The sequence below is a fragment of the Urocitellus parryii genome, chromosome 3 (genome assembly GCF_045843805.1).
Source record: "Urocitellus parryii isolate mUroPar1 chromosome 3, mUroPar1.hap1, whole genome shotgun sequence".
NCBI lineage: Eukaryota > Metazoa > Chordata > Mammalia > Rodentia > Sciuridae > Urocitellus > Urocitellus parryii.
This window is the reverse complement of record NC_135533.1, coordinates 4,836,051-4,854,027: the sequence shown is the minus strand read 5'-3', so window position 1 is coordinate 4,854,027 and position 17,977 is coordinate 4,836,051. Positions and strand designations below refer to the sequence as shown.

The window sequence follows — 17,977 nt, the reverse complement described above, 5'->3', positions numbered from 1 at the left end:
TGCAGATTTTGTTTTTTGTTTTGTTTTGGTCTTGTGGGGCCTCGGGTGTGATACGAAGTACTTTGGGATTCAGATGAGCTGTCAGCTGGGGAGCAGCCCCAACTCGAGGGGAAGCTTCATGGTTTTTTAGCTTGAACTATGAGTTTGGGTACTTTTAATCCATTTGCCTGTGAAGTCCTTAAACAGGCAGCTGGGTACAGAAGGGTCCTCTCAATTATACTGTAAGTGCCAAGATAAAAGGTGACATTTCCCTCCCATCCCAGAGGAGACACAGAATTCAGTGCCAAGCCACAAAGCCGCCTCAGGGCCACATTCGATGCAGGGTGTACATTGAAAGGCAAGACGAGGACTTGGCTCCCAGCAGCACCCCCAGGAGCATCACACAGTGACCTCAAACTGAGGAGCAGCCTCCTGGACGCCGCCCCACCAGGAGCAGAGCAGTCTCTTCAGGTCCACTGGCCGTCAGGAGGGTCGACCAGTGTCCATGGTGAAGGCAGCCAAGACGGAACCTCCACGGCCCCGAGGCCGACCTGCTGAGTGCCCGAGGCTCCGCCCAGCTTGGCGTGTCCCAGTCCCGCTCTGAGCCCAGTGTTCCAGGGCAGTGCTGTGCTCGCACTCTTGGTGCGTGGCTGTGGGTGGGACTGACCTGTCCACGTGTGAGTTCAGGTGACGGCAACACCAGTGCTTATCTCAACACCCCCATGGACGGAGGGGGCGCAGATGGAAGGAAGATCCTTAACCAGATAACTGGCCTCTGGAAACTCCAGGCAACCATGTTTCAGGTAAAAAGTGACCAGGGCTGGGTGCGGTGGCACACACCTGTAATCCCAGCAGCTCGGGAGGTGAGGCAGGAGGATCATGAATTCAAAGCCAGCCTTAAAAAAGTATTTAAAAAAAAAAAAAAAGGGCTGAGGATGTGGCTCAGTGGTCAAGCTCCCCTGGGTTCAATCTCCCATACTAAAAAATAAGTGATGGGGCAAGACTAGGCTGCCCGTTCTCTCCTCTGCCCCTGCTGAAGGCCAGCAGGACACAGGAGAAAGGAAGGGCACGGGAATGGGGCTAGAGCGTCCTCACCGCAGGACATCGCCAATTTACAGAAAATCAGGAGTGTTCAGAAATACCAAGTCCTGGGTTCAATCCCTGGTGCCAACCCCCCCCCCAAAAAAAAAAAACAAAAAACAAAAAACAAAAACAGAAATACCACCATGGACGGTCCCCGACTCAATTTTTCAACCCCACGGTGGTGGGCGCAGGAGGACAGCCAGTCAGACACATTGAGCACATTACTATTAAACAGACTGTTAGATGGTTTTGGTGAACTTGGGCTAATTTAAGTGCCTTGGCACATTTAACAGAAGCGAGGCTAAGCGAGGGCATTTCGGCAGACCAGGAGTATCAAAAGCACTTTCAGCTTGGGATTTATTGGGACGCAGCTACTCTGGCCGTGGGTGGGAGGCAGCGTCAGGTGACATACCTTGGGTCAAAGTCAGTAGCTCCTATAGAGACGGTAGTGTATGTGATTTAAAAATAGATGGAAGTGTGTACACCAGAGAGTGGCCAGAGTCATTTGAAGAGAATTTTGGAGGGGCTGGGGCTCAGTGGTAGCGCGCTCGCCTAGCATGGGTGAGGCCCTGGGTTCGATCCTCAGCACCTCGGAAAGTAAAATAAGGACATTATGTCCACCTACAACTAAAAAATAAGTATTTAAAAAAAGATTTGTAGGAATGTTCCAACTCAAGACCATGCTACTGACTGAAGGACAAGGAGCTGATTAGAACAGGAAGACCCACACGTGCCTGGCTAGCCAACCATCAGCAAGGAGCTGGCCTGCCCCGAGGGGAGAGGAACCAGACCACGCTTGCTGGAGGCCTCACACCCCATCTTAGGCTCAGACCATTTCCAGGCGCATCATAGAGCCAAACACAACACTGTTAGCTTCAGAGGAAAACGTAGGGGAGTCTCTTCATTGCTTCAAGGTGACTTGGCAGAAGAACTAGCCATAAAACATTAATGGGATTGGGATTAATGGGATTGTTTATCAAGACACCATGAGGAAATGAAGTCAGCTGTAAACCTGTATCTGGTTCATAAACAGTGCTTAAAATTCAACAAAAACCCTAAACTTAAAAATGGATGAGATGCCTAATAGATGCTTTTTTCCTCAAAGAAATATATAAAATGCCAGGTGCGGTGGCACACGCCGTGACCTCAGTACCTCAGGAGGCACAAGTCCAAGGGCAAGTTGGCCAATGAGAAAGACCGGTCTCAAAAACCAACAGGGCCGGGGAGGTGGCTCAGCGGTGGGGTTCAGTCCTGAGCACCCCGGCCATGCACGCGGAAGGAGAGCAAGGACTTGGGGCAAACAACCCGGCAAAGAGGAAATGTTTTTAAACAACAACAAAAAATCTGCTTCTGCACAGATGAGCAGGAGGGTCTGGGCGGTCCTCCTGGGAGAATGTGCTCCTGCTCCTCCTCCTGGGGACACTGGAGACGACCACTTGGGGAGAGAGAGGCGTCAGTGCACAGTTGGCGCACGGTGGAAGCACAGGGTGGAACAGACCACTTACCTCAGGGCCGGCAAGTGAAAGGTTGGGTCCCCTCAAGGGCACTTCCTCAGGGACCCCGAGACTGCCACCAGGCCCCACCTCTGCAGTTTCCACCACCTCCTGGCAGCAGGCCAGGCCTCACACGCAGGTGGCAGTTCTGTTCAGACTCCCGGTCACAATGAGTGTCGTCAGTGCTCCAGAGACAAAAGGTGAGCCCCAGATTTCCACCCTGAGGTGGGAAGTACGGTGGAGACAACGGGACTCCCAGGTGCACCTGTTGCAGAAACGGGGGAGAGAATGAGGAGCCCAGGAAAGAAGCTCGGTGTGTGCTGACACTTGAAAGGCAGAAGAGGTTGTGCCAGGCCTGGGCAGGTGGCAGGCTGGGTGGGAGGGAGGAAGGGAGCTGGGTGTAGATCCCAAGAGCAGTCCACAGCCTGTCCTGTGCGCTCCCTGCTTACCTGGTCTCTGGAGGAAGCACAGTGCGCAGAGGTCGCCATCAAGGAAGGCACGAGACACCTGTCCTGTTTCCATAGCTGGAATAGAGACTGGGTTACAAGAACCCCTGGGTTCCCAGAAAGCTGTCCTCAAGGATGAGAACCCTAATTTTAATTTCCAAGGACAGAGAGAATTCCAAAGACCAGTCAAGAGCACTGGGGAGGACTGAAGGGTCCTGCCCCAGGGAAGGCGGGTCTGGCTCTGGCGACCTCTGCAACCTCAATGTCTCCATTTCCCACGGGTGCCACATTACTGTGTGCTTGGGCCTTCAGGCACTTAGGACACCAGTGGAGGTGGCCAAATTAGTAAAGTCTGCCCGGGGGAGGCAAGGTCTTCTTACAGTCCCCACACATATGTCCAGGACTCACTGCAGGGGATTCTGGGTTGGCTGGACCCAGGTGGCACTGGTCACCGAATCTGACCCTTAGCCCTGTGGGGTTTCTCTCCACAGGGTTATAACCTCCTGTATTCCTGCTCCCCTCCCTGCTTCCCGTGAGACTGTAATTAGGGGAGCGAAGCTGATGACCAGAACCATCTTTCTTGTCTTTCCTGGCCACCATAGGGAGGAGACAGGGAAAGGCATCCACTCAAACAGCCCAAGGTGTCCCCTTCTCTGTGCGATCACTGGTGGTCAAGTCTGAAAGCAGAGGGGGAGGACTGCACCAAGCCAGAGCTCAGAGACATCAGCTCAGGGCTAGGGGTGCAGCTCTGGGGTGCAGCGCACAGGTTCAAGGCCCTGGTTTAAAAAAAAAAAAAAAAAAAAAACTGAAACTGCTGGTACCACTCTCCAGGCAGCAGACGCCTCCCATGGGGAACGTTTAAACACTGTTTGCAGGTACTCCGAGTTCACAGTAAAGGCAACACAAGAATTTACCACTTCCGTGTATAGGAAGCAGGAGCTAACAACACATAAAATAAATGAATAAAATAAGGTTCGTCAACAACCCCCCATAAAAACATTTAAAAAGGGGGCTGGGTTTGTGGCTCAGCAGTAGAGTGCTCGCCTCGCACGTGCAAGGCTCTGGGTTCAATCCTCAGCAACACGTAAAAATAGATCTTGGGTATTTTCAATTTTTAGCAGCCCTTTAAATCGAACGCATTAAATAGGCTGATGATAGAAACAAAGGCCCTGTCGAGCAGGCTAAGCCTGGAAAGCCATTAGGAGAAAAAATTCCAGCCAGGCGCGGCAGTGCTGATACGTGGGAGGCTGAGGCAGGAGCAGTCCGAGAAAATGATGCCAGTCTGGGCAGCACAGATGCTAAATCAGGGATTGAACCCAGGGGCTACCAAACACTGAGCCACATCCCCAGTGCTTTATATTGTTTTGAGACAGGGTCTCACTAAATTAGTTAGGGCCTCAGTAAGTTGCCAAGGCTGGCTTTGAACTTGCAGTCCTCCTGCCTCAGCCTCCCGAGCTGGGATCATAAGCGTGACTGCAAACACAGGAGGCACCAGCACCATCTGCCTCCGTTGCACAAGGAGCACACCAGCTACGACATTGGCCTGAGGGTCAAGTCACTGGTGAAGGAGGAGAAGCGAGGTGATGGCATCAAGGCTAGAGACCGAGGGACGAGTCAGAGGTCCACGCATTCCAACAGCCATCAGCAGAAGAGCCTCAGCCCAGAGTGAGAGGGATGAGCAGAGAACACAGGCTGCTGTTATAGATGTAAAATATTTTATTTGTAAATGGTGATCTTCTAAATCTGTGTCCACAAATTCCAAAACCCATAACACTCTGTATACTTCAAAAAATTCAATTTTTGCCAACATCAGATACTATTATACATAACAGAAAACAACAAAAACCCGGTAGGACAAATACTGGTAGGATGTCAGAATTTTGTACAATAGAAGAAAAATATTCAAGAAACAAATTTCATACAGCTATTTATCAAGAGAAAAATATATACAATTGATTTATTCTGTAAGATAAAAATACATCATGCCATATACATGACAGGTGAGGCCCGCAGCACTGGCGCGCACAGCTCAGCCCACGCGACTGTGCACAGACGTCATCCTCCACGCTGTGAAGTGTCAGTACCAGAACCCGAGGTACACAGCAAGAAGCTACCTGGGTCAAAATGCTGATTAAGTTTCTACAAGCAAACACAAAACAGTGTGTGTTTTTATTAAAGAAATGTAAACAGTTCATACAAACACATTTTAAAATTACATCTTCGAAAAACCCTCTTGCCGGAGTCCTGCAGATGCGAGCATGATCATCTCTTTTTTTTCTTTTTCAAATTTTTGTGTTAAATAGAAAGCTAAAGTTAGGTTAAGTTCCTGCTACATGATTCTATTATGTGTACATGATTCTCTGTGATCTGAAACAAACTTCTAATCAAAACTACTTTTGCTGAAGAAAAAGTCCAGCCTCCATTTGGATGTATTTGTGAGCAGTTATTCACAGTTATCACAAATCGTAAGCACAAAAAACCTGACTGAAGAAGTAGGGATGCAACAATATAATGTGAAAAAAAGTTAAAATTACCAAAACCGCTATAAAAGTTGTAGTCATAGCATACACTCTGTTCAGTCAGAAGTTAGGTGTATAAAACAAGTACTAATAGACCGCAGTTTCAAAAAAAGCCCAAACACTCCAGGTTGAAATTTTGGTTGTTACGTAATTATAATGGCATATTTAATAAGACAAAATTATATTGTGACATCCCTATGACGTTTTATAAGCACCGAGCTGCTGCAGAGCCTGGTAGCATTTGGTCAATAACTATTTTTATACTGTATTTTTTTTCTCAAAATATTTACATGTTTGTACAAAGTGACAGGGTCCGTTAGTCTGCAGGGAACAGCAGCAGCTTGGCTTTCTTCTAACTTTTATTTAAAAATAGCTTCATTCACTTATTCAATAATAAATACAAAAAGTTTCTCTTATTTTACAGAAATCAAAAACTACAATAAACTGACTCATGGAATCAAGTATTTAAATGTATTTAGTGCAAGTTATTATCCCTTAGCTCTATCCCTAAGGAAGTCATCTCAGTACATTCCTGTTCAGTGGTGTCCACTTCACTCGACCAGAGGCCTGCCGCAGGGGGCGTGGCCAGCACTCTGGACGCCCTGGCTGGTGATTGCAGTCTTACATTCATAGGAGGCCCCTGCCCTGGGGCAGGGTGGCCATCGGCTCTTTGCCCCAGTAAGTTTCTCCTTAGTGAGATTAAGGAAACACAACAAAACAAAAAACAAAACAAAACAAAACAAAACCCACCCACAGGGAAACAAAGAGGAAGGAAAAGAAAGGAAAAAGAAAAACAAGCAAAAGTGCTGGACCATCTGTGCCTCTGTTCAACCCTCACCCTTCCTCCTGCACCTCCTTAACCTCAAGGACCGAGGAAACCAGAATCCCAGAAGCTATTTTTCAAAAGTCATAAAAAACAGAAAACAAAAATATCTTTCTGTCTGCAAAATTCCAATGGTGTGTTGAGTCGCCTCTTCCTAGGGACAAGCCGCCCGCTGAGATGGCAAGGAATGCATTCAGTTCATCCACTTCCGGCAGTTTACCGCTCCACAGTGACACGGGATCTTGTGCTGGTCGTCTTCAAAGTCAAACTTGTAGTCATAGCAGAGCTGCCCGGAGCAAAGACACAGCGTCAGTCAAAACCCAGGTGAGGAAGCGAGGCTCTGCCTCCCTCACGGGCACCACCCACCAGCCGCCCAACAGGCACGCTCTCCAGGAGGACCTGATCAGCTGAGGCTCCCCGGTCCTCCAGGTGGGGACCTTGAAGAGAAGAAACTAAGGGTGCTGTCCTTTAGGGCTCGCCAAATATTACCACCATCTCAGACCCAGCAGCTGGCGAGGTGGTGGGAGGCGGTGGGAGATGGCGGGACAAGCCGCACCCTCAGCTTCCAGCTGTCCTCTCTACCTCTACCCCTGGGTAATCCCACAGCCAAATCAAAGGGGCCAGTGACTTCCTGGGTCTCTTTCAACTCCAACATCCTAGAACGTTATTTGCAAGACTTACTACATAGAAAGGAAGTGTTTACTGAGCAGCTACTCTTAGTAAACACTCTACTGCCTTCTATTAGGTTTTTATAGGAGCTTCATAAGGAAATTATTTTCACTACTTTACAGAACATAATAGAGGATTAGAGAGGCTAAAGGACTTACTCAAGACTCAACAGAAGGGCAGCTGGGCCAGGCTCAGCAGGCTCCGCCCAGCCTTCACAGCGCCCTGCTGGTGCTCTATGTCCTGTCCCTTTCCCTCAGGTCACTCTGAGATGTCAAAGGGCCTTGGGTCTAGTCATTCCCTTATTCTTGATTAGAAAAGTGGATTCCAAAAGCATGACCAGACACACAGGTGGGATCCCAACTGTGCTCAGAAAAGCTGGGTCCACCACAGCCCCTGGGCTCCTCGCTTCCCAAGAAACACAGCTCTCAACCCAGGGCACCGAGAGCAAGATGCTGATCACATGTGACAGACAGAGTGGAGAAATCAAAATGAGGCAGTCAACTCAACAATCTTAAAAGGTGAAACCATAGGCCAAGTGATCTTATGAGACCAAGGGGACTCATATGTCAAGTGTAGCATTCATCATTTTGAAGCCCAAAACCACAAAATACCTAAAATTATTGGAAAATCTGTTGATGTGAAAAATCTGCAAGCTTATATTGACTGTGAGTGTGAAGACGAGCTATCTGGAGCACATGGCTCCCCAGATCTGCACCTACGGCCCTCCTAACACCAGCGCCCACACCATCTCGTGCCCACAGACAAAGAGCACCAAGTCTGTGTTCTGCACACAGCGATCAGTGATGTCCATCTCCAGAGAGGATCTGCCAGACGGCACAGGGCCAGAGGACAGGAAGGACCCCGAGACACCTGAGGGTGGGTGCCGCTGTGTGGAAGGGAAGGGCAGGGAGCGGGAGGCTGCTGTGTGGTGGGAGGGGGCAAGGTCACCTCCCCAGGACTTTCCTCCCAATCAGGAAACATCCGAGCAGGCGCTGTGGGCAGGAGGGCATGCCCCCACCAGGCACAGACAGCGGCACACCCCTGCCCTCACCTCTTCTCCTTTCTGGATTCGCCGATTGGAGCTGATGATGATTTTGTGTCCTCTCTCAAAAGTCACCACTTCGGCCACACAATTAGGCGCACACGAATGGTTGATGTATCTGCAAGCCACCATGTCAGAAACAACTGGAGGAACTCTTTACAACTTCCATTCACAGGGCAAACTTTTAAATTACTATATTTCTATTAACCCGTTAACAAGACAAATTTCTAAATAAAAATGCTTCTTAAAACTCAGTAGCCCACGTCTGTAATATGTGCTGCCCGCAGTGTGAGCTCTTCCCCTGCTTTGGCCACCTCCCCTCTGCACCAATCCCCTGCAGAACCCTGATCCCTGGGTCTTTTTCGCCTCACCTTGCAGGCCCTCCAGTGAGTGTTGCGTCGATCACATGGTCACTGTCCATACGGAACATGTACACACCGCGGTTCTACAGAGAAAGCAGGCGACTCAGTGCACAACCCAAACTCTTCCACCCAGACCCTCAGCAGCAGGCCCAGCTGCCCCATCGAATGCACCCTGACTGCACTCCCTAGGGCCACTGGGCCAACTGCAGCAGGTGCATCTGCATGGGACCAACAGCAAGCATGGAGCCATGGGTCCAACGCAGCCAGGCCCGATAATCTACAGCTACACCTTCACAATACCACCACCGATAAACAAAACCGAAGGCACGAGACCACAGAACAATGCAAAGGTATGGAGACACAGTGTTGGTTCGAGACCAAACACAGTACACGGATGTGGCCCAGCCTGTCAGGTGTTTGGAAGGCACAGGGACAGAGATGAGGGATTGTGTTCAGTCTACTCATCACAGGGACCAGAGCCTACCTGGGACTCGTACAGCTTCTCTTTCCTGTTGGCCACTTCATTTCGAATGATCGTCCCGATGTACTCGATGACCATGGTGTGCTTCTCTATGTCCCGGGCAGCATACAGGCCGAGGCCCTGGGAGAAAGCACGAGCACACATCACACTCTGGTTACAGACACAACAGTGCTATCCTGGATCTATCAAAAGCCACACTTGAGGTTTTCACCTTAACCCAAGCAATCTTTTTCACCGAATATCTTAGTTTCTGAAAAGCTTGCCACCTAGGGCTGTGCCATTGCTACTTGGTTCCTATGTCTTTATACTAAATTCTTAAGAGCACAGCTGTATTGTTGTGAATGTGCCCCAAAGTCCACAGTGGGAAACTTGCTGCCTGTGCCATAGGGTTGACAGGTGGGGCTTCGGGGGCTCGGGCCAGGGGGGCTCTCTCTGCTCCTGTGCATGGTTGGTGCTGATATTTTGAAAATGGGCTATTCATCCTGGGAGTGACTGGTCCTGACAGGTGGACTAGGTCTACTTCCCTGCTGCACTTGCTGTTTGGCCTTCTACCCAGGAAGATATGGCAAGAAGGCCCTCACCAAGTGCATCTGACCCCTTAATCTTGGCCTTCCCACACTCCAAAATGGTGAGCCAAGTCAAGTTCTGTGATCTGGGAGCTGCTACCGTATGATGTCCTGTCATGGCAGCACACAGCAGACCAAGGCCAACTGTAAAGGAACGCTGCAGACTGTGTACACACCACCCAGCAGGCCCTGTTCTCACAGAGCACTGGGTGAGCTCCACCCACCAAGGCAGGAACAGCTTCTGGTGGGTATGTTCTCCTGCTACTGTTTCAAGAAGGACTTGACATGACAATCAATTTAGTAAAACAGAAACAGATAACCATGAGGAATTATTACTATGAACAGGTTTTAGGTTTGGCTGAATTTCCTAGAAGGCAAAGAGAAGAAGCAAAAACATGACTCTGCTGTAATAATCAGGAAAGTTGAAAACAAATGAAACTCTTTTTTTATATATATATATTTTTTAGTTTTCGGCGGACACAACATCTTTCTTTGTATGTGGTGCTGAGGATCGAACCCGGGCCGCACGCATGCCAGGCGAGCGGGCTACCGCTTGAGCCACATCCCCAGCCCACAAACGAAACTCTTAAGGAAGGAATTATCTTTGCTCTAATAAAAAATTCTGGGCAAGAATGTACTGCAACTTGAACAGGCTGCAACTTGAACAGCCCCATCTCTCCAGGGGCAGCTTAGGATGTCTGTGAGAGCCCTGAAATTACATACTACATGCAGTGCTGTGAAGTCTTCATCATGCTGGGTGTAGTGACCCACACCTGTGATCCCAGTGGCTCAGAGGTTGAGGCAGGAGGATCGCAAGTTTAAAGCCTCAGCAACTCAGCAAGGCCCTAACCAACTCTGCAAGACCCTGTTTCAAAATACAATATAAAAAGGGCTGGGGATGGGGCTCAGTGGTTAACCACCTCTGGGTTCAATCCCCAGCACAGAAATCAACAAACAAATAAATAAATAGAATCAAGTTTGTATCACTACAAATTGTAGAAAAACAACATACTGAAAAAATATGTCAAAATCTCATCAGTATCTGCATTTCCTAAACCTGATTTGGGTCTCTGCCTTCAGTTCTGAGCAGAAGGCAGCAACGGAGAACCCTGGGGAGCCCAGCAGTCCAGAACAGACAGGAAGACGAGGGAAACAGCATCCAGACCCTTCTCTGCCTACGGCAACTTCCTGTGCAGTGATTACAGGAGTGTGAAAACTCAGCTGGACGTGAATGAGTCACAACTGGTCGCCCAAGGGGAGTAGGTAAAGCTGTCTCGTATCACAAGAGGAAAGTACCTGCGAGTGCATATGAAGAATATGGACTTGACCAAGGCTAGAAGCCACAGAAACTTAACTGTTTAAACCTTCATAAGAAAAAGAGAGACCATATTTCCTCATAGACAAAGAATGTTTCACAGGAGAACTAACAGTTGATTGAACTAACACTTGATTCCCCAAGGTGAATCCAAGCAGGAGACAAGAAAGGCACCCATTTGTCAATGGGTGGGAACTTCAATTAAGGTCACAAAGGTCACAATGCCACTCCACACTGAAAGAGTGGCAAAAGCATGAGGAATGGTAACACCTACCAAAAATGGGACAAGAAGAACAGTCTCCTACCCCACAGGGAGGAATGCACAGTGCTGCCTGCTCAGAACCCAGCACCATCGGCTGCGAGGAAAAGCAAGCACAGCCGAACACACGCCTTACTGTGGGCTCAGCCTCCATGCAGGGGGCTACACCCGGGAGTCTGTGTTCAGGACGGGATGGCACACTCCCTACGGGAGTGGCTGAGGGCAGCTCACCACAGCATGGTGCCATCTGGGGCCTGGGGCCAGTGAGAGAGGGAGTGGGAGAGGCTAGTGACTCCGTGTTCACCTGAGTGCACACACGTGCATGTATTTCCATGGCAGGTGCACGAAGTCACAGGAGCCTGCTGTCAGTGCCACGAGGACTGGGAGGGAGAGGAAGAGAGGCAGACCGATGGAAGGAGGAGGAAACTAGAGAGCTCAGAGAGCTCAAGAACGCTTCAGGCTGATGGCGACCCGTGGAGCACACAGCAAAGACACCACTGAAACCCTCCTCCGGCACGAGGGCACGGTCCCGAGACATCCAGAGCGTGAATAAAGCCCCACTACAAGGGGCAGGGACAGGGTGCTCACTCCTGTAGAGTCTGGGGGGCTCAGCAGTAGGAAGAAGGTCCATCCACGACCTACACACAGGGGTGGAAGTGTCAGGAGGACCTGGGCTCTTAGCTGACACACGAGGAAGAGCAGCAGAATAAGGCAGAGCAAGTCTCGGGGCAGAGAGCTGGGAAAACAGAGCTGGGGAGGAGACTGTCAGTCCCAACAAGTTCCTCCACAAGTCTGGGGGCCATGCTATGAGATCTGAGACCTCAGGGGTGCGGTGTTGGTCTACAGAGATAAAGCAGAAGAGGGACTTGCAAAACAGTGTGCAGCAAGCGTTTCTCAGATGGAGGCCACAGTCCTCCAGGGTGGAAGGGTTCATCAAGTGAGAAAAGTAGTCCATCAAGAAAGGCCTCAGTCTGGGTACACTTCCGTGAAATATCCAAATATCAAGAAGAAAGAGAGGATCCGGAACCTTGCAGTGAGGAGGAAAAAGATGCCCCCCCAAAAAGAACCCGAGAGCGTCCACACAGATCAGGACTCCCGTTCACGTTCTCAACGAAGCCCATGGACTCCCTGGAGCCATGACAGGGTGGCCATGAAGGGGCTGGGCCCGACACGGGATGGGGGAGGTGGTGAACAGAGGCCGGGCGAGGGCGGCCGGTGGAAGCGGCGGTGCCGCCCAGCAGCACTAGGGCCCACAGCACTGTCAGGAAGGCCAAGCCTGGCAAGAGGAGCTCTGCAGCTGCCCCGGGACACAAAGGAGAGATGCTGGACATTGACTGCAACACTGAGGTCTTCAGGGAGGAGCCGAACGAGGATTCTGATTGCTCAGCCTAAATGGCCTTACCTAAAGACATCTCACGACCTAGACCTGTGTGGTGACTCCATAGAAAGACGGCATACAAAAAATAAGGTGACTTCCAAAATTGGAGCACCTTTTAAAAACATTTTCATTTTTCATAAGATGCTTAAAACAGCCCAACTGAGCCATGTGGGTGGCTGTCATTATGCCTGTAATCCCAGTGGTTCAGGAGGCTGAGGCGGGATGATCGCGAATTCAAAGCCAGCCTCAGCAACTTAGTGAGACCATGTCTTAAAATAAAAATAAATTAAAAAGGGCTGGTGGGGCTGGGTTGTGGCTCAGTGGTGGCGTGCTCGCCTAGTTGTGTGAGGCCCTGGGTTCGATTCTTAGCACCACATAAAAATAAGTAAACAAAATAAAGGTATATATTTAAAAAAAAAAAGGGGGGGGGCTGGGAATATGTATAGGTGGTTAAGACCCCTGGGTTCAATCCCTGGTACATATATTATATATATAAAAAAAAAAAAACAGCCCTACTGAGCTCTCCAAAAAATCTAGTGTGTGCAAAAATATAGCAATATTTTTTTCCCAAGAGTTCCAAAGGGCATGCACTGAGATGCAAAGATGTGCATCCCCAACGTCAGCTTCTGTTTGAAATTACTGGTGTTATAAACTGACAAAACTGAATAGGACTTCAAAATATGATTCTTGGGATGCAGCTGTGGCTCAGTGGTAGAATGCTTACTAGAGCAAGCCTGAGGCCCTAGCGAACCAGACTCTATTGTCCCTACAGCCGGGTCAAAGAGCTTTCCACATCCTATTATGTCTCCTATTGCCAGACACCACCTGTGACTCTGAACACAGTCCTCACCTGGATGCGAGACCGGGCCAGATACACATTGGATTTCCACTCGGTCTTCATTCTCCGGTACTGCGATGACTTGGAGTGGACAAACTGCTTACTGTAAGGCGCATTCAGCTCCCCAGTAACCGTGCTCTGAAAGGACTTTGAGGTGCTGGTGCTGTTCAGGGTGTGCGGCCTGCAGATGATGGCGTACCAACAGGAAACAAAAGAAAAACTGAAGACGCCTCTGAATGATGCCCAAAGCCAGACTGATTCAAAGTCTTACTAACAGAAACACACGGAAAGCTGCCTAGCAGAGACACACGGCGTCCTCTGAGGTAGTCAGGCACATACACAGCCAGAGACAGCAGGGTTTGTAAGCAGCAGACAAATAAAGCACAAAAACCGCTAATACGCCTAGAAACCCTGGGCTGTACTATGTGAAGTTAAAACAAAATACCTTAACACAAACCTCTTGACATGGGCACTCATTTTAGGTTCAGAACGGGCACAACCTGTGGGGTTAACGGCAAGGGGGAGTTCCATGAGTGGATTCCGGCCATAGCGGAAGGTGTAGTTTTCACAAGCCTCAACCCCAGGTAGCTGAAAAGAAGCAAAATACACAAAAAGATAACCATGTGACTGGGACCACAAAAACCACTCAAACATTTTTCCAGGTAACAAAATGGTCTTTTGACCTATTAAACATAATCAGCCTGCACTCAGATCTATTTGAGCATGAGCTTGTCGGCTCAGTTTCAAAGCAGAACTCAGCAAACCCTGACAAGTGCTCTCAGAAGAGAAAGATCAAACCCACAGAACCCCATACAACCAAGCACACATGTGCGTGCTGCAGGTTCCAAGACCAACAACCAAAACACAGGGAATGAAGGACTAACAACTTAGTTCTTCCATCTGAATTTTAAAACTAAGAGCTGCTAAGATTTTTTTTTTTTTACATGACTTGCTTTCTTGATCATATATTTCTTCTTTAAAACATGACAATATGACATGGTATCATCCGCGATGTCCTAGGAGTGTAGTGGCAACTAACTAAAGGTGTATTCATTAAGGGTCTTTTCTAGAACATATTTCTTGTGAAACATTTTTCTCTGTAGTCATAGAAGTCGGACATCATAGGCAGGGGTATTCCAAAGGAGGCAATCAGGCCTGCAACTAAGGTAACACACCAGTGAATTTTTATTCTTGAAAACAATGCCTTAGCTGGGTGTGGTGGTGCACATCTATAACCCCAGCAGCTCAGGAGGCTGAGGTAGAAAGATTTAAGTTAAAAGCCAGTCTCAGCAACTTAGCAATGCCCTGAGCAACTTAGCAAGGTCCTATCTCAAAATAAAAAAGGCTGGGATGTAGTCCAGTGGTTAAGCACCCCTGTGTTTAATCCCTGATACCCCCCAAAATATACAATGCCTTATCAACATGTAATTTTCCAGAAGTATTATGTACCCATGCTTCAGACAGCGTCACTGCCAAACTCACTTGTTATCTTTTGAACAGAGTCAGAGGAGCCTTCTACCAAACGCTGCTACAGCCTGCTGCCCTCTAGAGACTGACCCCAGGAAGAAGCCAGGAGAGTGGCCACAAATATGCAGAGCCAGGAAAAGGGAACCCCAACATTCTCAAGTGCAGAACCTCGGAAGGCCAGGGAAGAGGGTTTCCCCATCCACGTAGATAGCGAAGACATGACAGCTGGCGTCCTCCACCCTGGCTAGCCTCTGGCTGGAAGAGACCCTGAGGACTGACCAGAGCTTCTTTGAGGAAAGGGAAATACTGCACTGAGGTCTTCCCTTTGTCATTAGTGCCTGTTTTCCTCCAGATACAGGGGTCAACCCACAGGCAAAATCCTGCTCTGAAAAGCACAAATCCTGCCATGGTGTGGTCAACTGGCTCCGCTGAATTAGAAGGCAGTTCCTGTTCTGGACCGTGAGTTAGGTACTCACTGATTCTGCTATCCGTGCCACTGCGGAGACAGTCAGGCCAAACAGGTCTTCTCCTTTCAAGTAGGCAGGGAAGAGCTGGAGCATCTCAGACGTCTTCCTCACACTGGCCACAGGCTCCAAGATCTTATCCCAGACACCTACATGCAGACAGGAAGGCGATTTCTATGACGACCCCACTCTTAGCTAAGCAGGGAGAAAAGCAAGGGAAGCACAAACCCAGAGAATGAAGCCCAGCCCCTCACACACAGCAATCTAACAGACCTGTTTACTAAGTGACAGCAATTTAAAGACTTTATGAAATTGGGGGGGAAATAACGTTACATTATGGATAAAGAGTAAAAGTAAAAAGGTTACTTTAAGATAACTGAGATTCATGCAACTAGCTAATCCACTTTCTTACTGATTAAACAACATACTAGTTTCAAAATGATTAGTCCAATACATAATGTCTGTAGATATACGTTCCTTTCTCCTCAAATCTAAATTAAAATGTGAAATTGACAATTTTCTTAGGAATATCTTCAGAGCATTTCATACATTTTTAATAAAATGGTCAATTTTTAAAATGCAGCTGTCCAGTGCTTTCTGCATCAATAAAAATGACTTATCAGACTTACCCTGGAGTCAAAATTAAGTGTCTAGTTCCCAGCTCTGAACTTGTATGATACCTGATGCTTCTGTGATGTTGAGAAAACATACACAGTTCACTTCATATATGGTTGCTGCCTTTTAGAAACTGACACTAAGAAGGTCCCCAATGGGACACAGCGGTACACACCTGCAATCCCAGCAACTTAGGAGGCCAAGGCAGGAGGATTGCAAGTTCAAGGTCAGCCTAAGCAACTTAATGAGACCCTGTCTCAAAATAAAAAATAAAAAGGACTGGGGATGTGGCTCAGTGAGCACCAGGACTTTAAAAATACCCAGTACTTAAAAGAAAGAAGGAAGAGGACCCCCCCACCCCAAGGTAAATGGCAGGTAACCTTTACCTACAAATTATTCTCAGATTTATTTTACCAACTTTTATGCTCAAATACATGTTGACTACAAAAGTGCTTAGAAAACTGTATAGCAAATAGCAAGGTATAATACAAGGAGGCCAAGATCCGCATCTGTAAATGAAAACTACTCGTCTGCTGTTACATGAACTGAACGTGAGGATACAAAATAGGGCAGGGGATGTGGCCCAGTGGTTGAGTGCCTGAGTTCAATCCCTGGTATCCCACCCCACCCCACCCCACCCCACAAAAAATGTTGATGTAAAAAGCATTCATCAGCCTAACATCGAGCCCCTGGCTCTGCAGAGCATGTAGGTGGCAGGCCTGACCTTTCGGTGATGTGTCACTCAGGACGAGGTCCTCATGGCCTTGCTCCACAATCCTGATGACGAACTCTGGGCGCCCGTCCTTCTCCTCAATGGAGCAGAGGTAGCGGCAGCGCCTGTTGGCATAGCGCGTGCTCCAGTACAAGCGGCTGGCCTCGTAGCCCACGGGGAAGAGAGCCTTAGCCGAGTGGAACGCCTGCATCTGCTGGGGAAGCAGCTGACCAATCGTGTGGAAGATGAGGCTCCCAACACGAAAGGTGTGGTCCCGCTCTCCCCGCTGCACGATGCTGGCAATCTGCCGCACCTCGTCGCGTTGAACGTAGACCCTCCTGAAGACTGCAAAGTAACTTAATTCTTGCTCATGGATTCCCTTTGGTTTGTGCATGGGGCAAAGCATAGTTTTGTCCTTAAAAAACATGCATTGTGCTTTAATGGCGCATGTGAAGTGATAAATGTTGGTGCATCGAAATCTGTGACATCCACTGGTGGCGCCTGTCTTGTGACAGAAGACACATTTCATCTGTAGGCCTCTCCTCAGAGCTAGCTCCACATTTATCAAGGCACCAGCCTGCGTCTCATAGACCTCTGTGGACCACAGGGCACAGTTCAAGTGGACCCACAGGTCCAAGTCCAGGTTGAGCAGCCTCGCAGGCCCGTCTGTCAGCCCGTCCCCTTCTCCGTGGCAGAAGCAACACTTCCGACAGTCTCTGGGCACAGGGTCAGGTTTAAGAGAAGTGCCTAATTCCTTCAGAAACTCATCTATCTCATCCTCACATGGTGGTTTAAATGTCCCCTTGGGGATGACAATATGAATGCTCCATTTCTTCCATTTCATTCCTCTCCACTTTTTGTTCAGTGGCCTACAGTCTTCAAACCCACCATGAACAGTCCTGAGCCGAGGTTTCAGCTTGACTGTCACCTTAAGCTCATCGGGTTTGGCTTCTACTTTGGCTGCTTCAAAGGCTGGAGGGAAGGTGATGGGCGGTGAAGGAGGGGGGGAAGTTTCTTCCTGGAGCTGAGGGAGGCAGTGCACACCCAGTGTGGAGATGTTGTTGCTGTACTGGTGAAACACTCTGGATGGCATCGTTCTCGTGGGTGACTGTGGCAACGAAGGAGTGGATTCCTGGCCGTAAGCAGCAGCCATGGAGGAAAAAGAAGAGAGTGACTCACATGCCCTAAAAGTAGTTCTACTTCAGCAAGAAGCCAAGCAGCTGGTTTAACAGGGGTCTGACTTGATGAGAAGGTGGGGTACATGAGGTTTCGGGCTTAGAGGAAGCTGGCCGAGTCCTACTGGAGAAATGGAGAAGGGCAGGGCAGCCAGGGTGGTTCTATCTATGCCTTTTTCACAGTTGTCATTTACAGAATGCTTACCCCTTAAGCCCTCTTGGACTTTCCCCTTCCCCGTTATAAAAAGCTGGAAAAATCAGTGACATCAGAAGTTCTAGCTAATTTAATTT

General features: G+C 48.8%; 1 protein-coding gene across 2 annotated transcripts in view; it reads right to left on the bottom strand.

Annotated features, from left to right (window-relative positions):
- Positions 1-4,734: 4,734 nt before the first annotated feature.
- The window catches only part of Kmt2c (lysine methyltransferase 2C), a 269,564-nt gene continuing 256,321 nt past the window's right edge, over positions 4,735-17,977 (bottom strand). For both annotated transcript variants that reach the window (XM_026413840.2, XM_026413847.2), the window contains 8 exons: positions 16,524-17,643; positions 15,197-15,333; positions 13,699-13,841; positions 13,266-13,434; positions 8,901-9,017; positions 8,426-8,499; positions 8,064-8,172; positions 4,735-6,629 (listed from right to left, as the gene is read on the bottom strand). In XM_026413840.2, the coding sequence (XP_026269625.2) occupies positions 6,537-6,629; positions 8,064-8,172; positions 8,426-8,499; positions 8,901-9,017; positions 13,266-13,434; positions 13,699-13,841; positions 15,197-15,333; positions 16,524-17,643 (1,962 nt within the window). In that variant the 3' untranslated portion in view covers positions 4,735-6,536. The remainder of the gene's footprint in view (positions 6,630-8,063; positions 8,173-8,425; positions 8,500-8,900; positions 9,018-13,265; positions 13,435-13,698; positions 13,842-15,196; positions 15,334-16,523; positions 17,644-17,977) is intronic.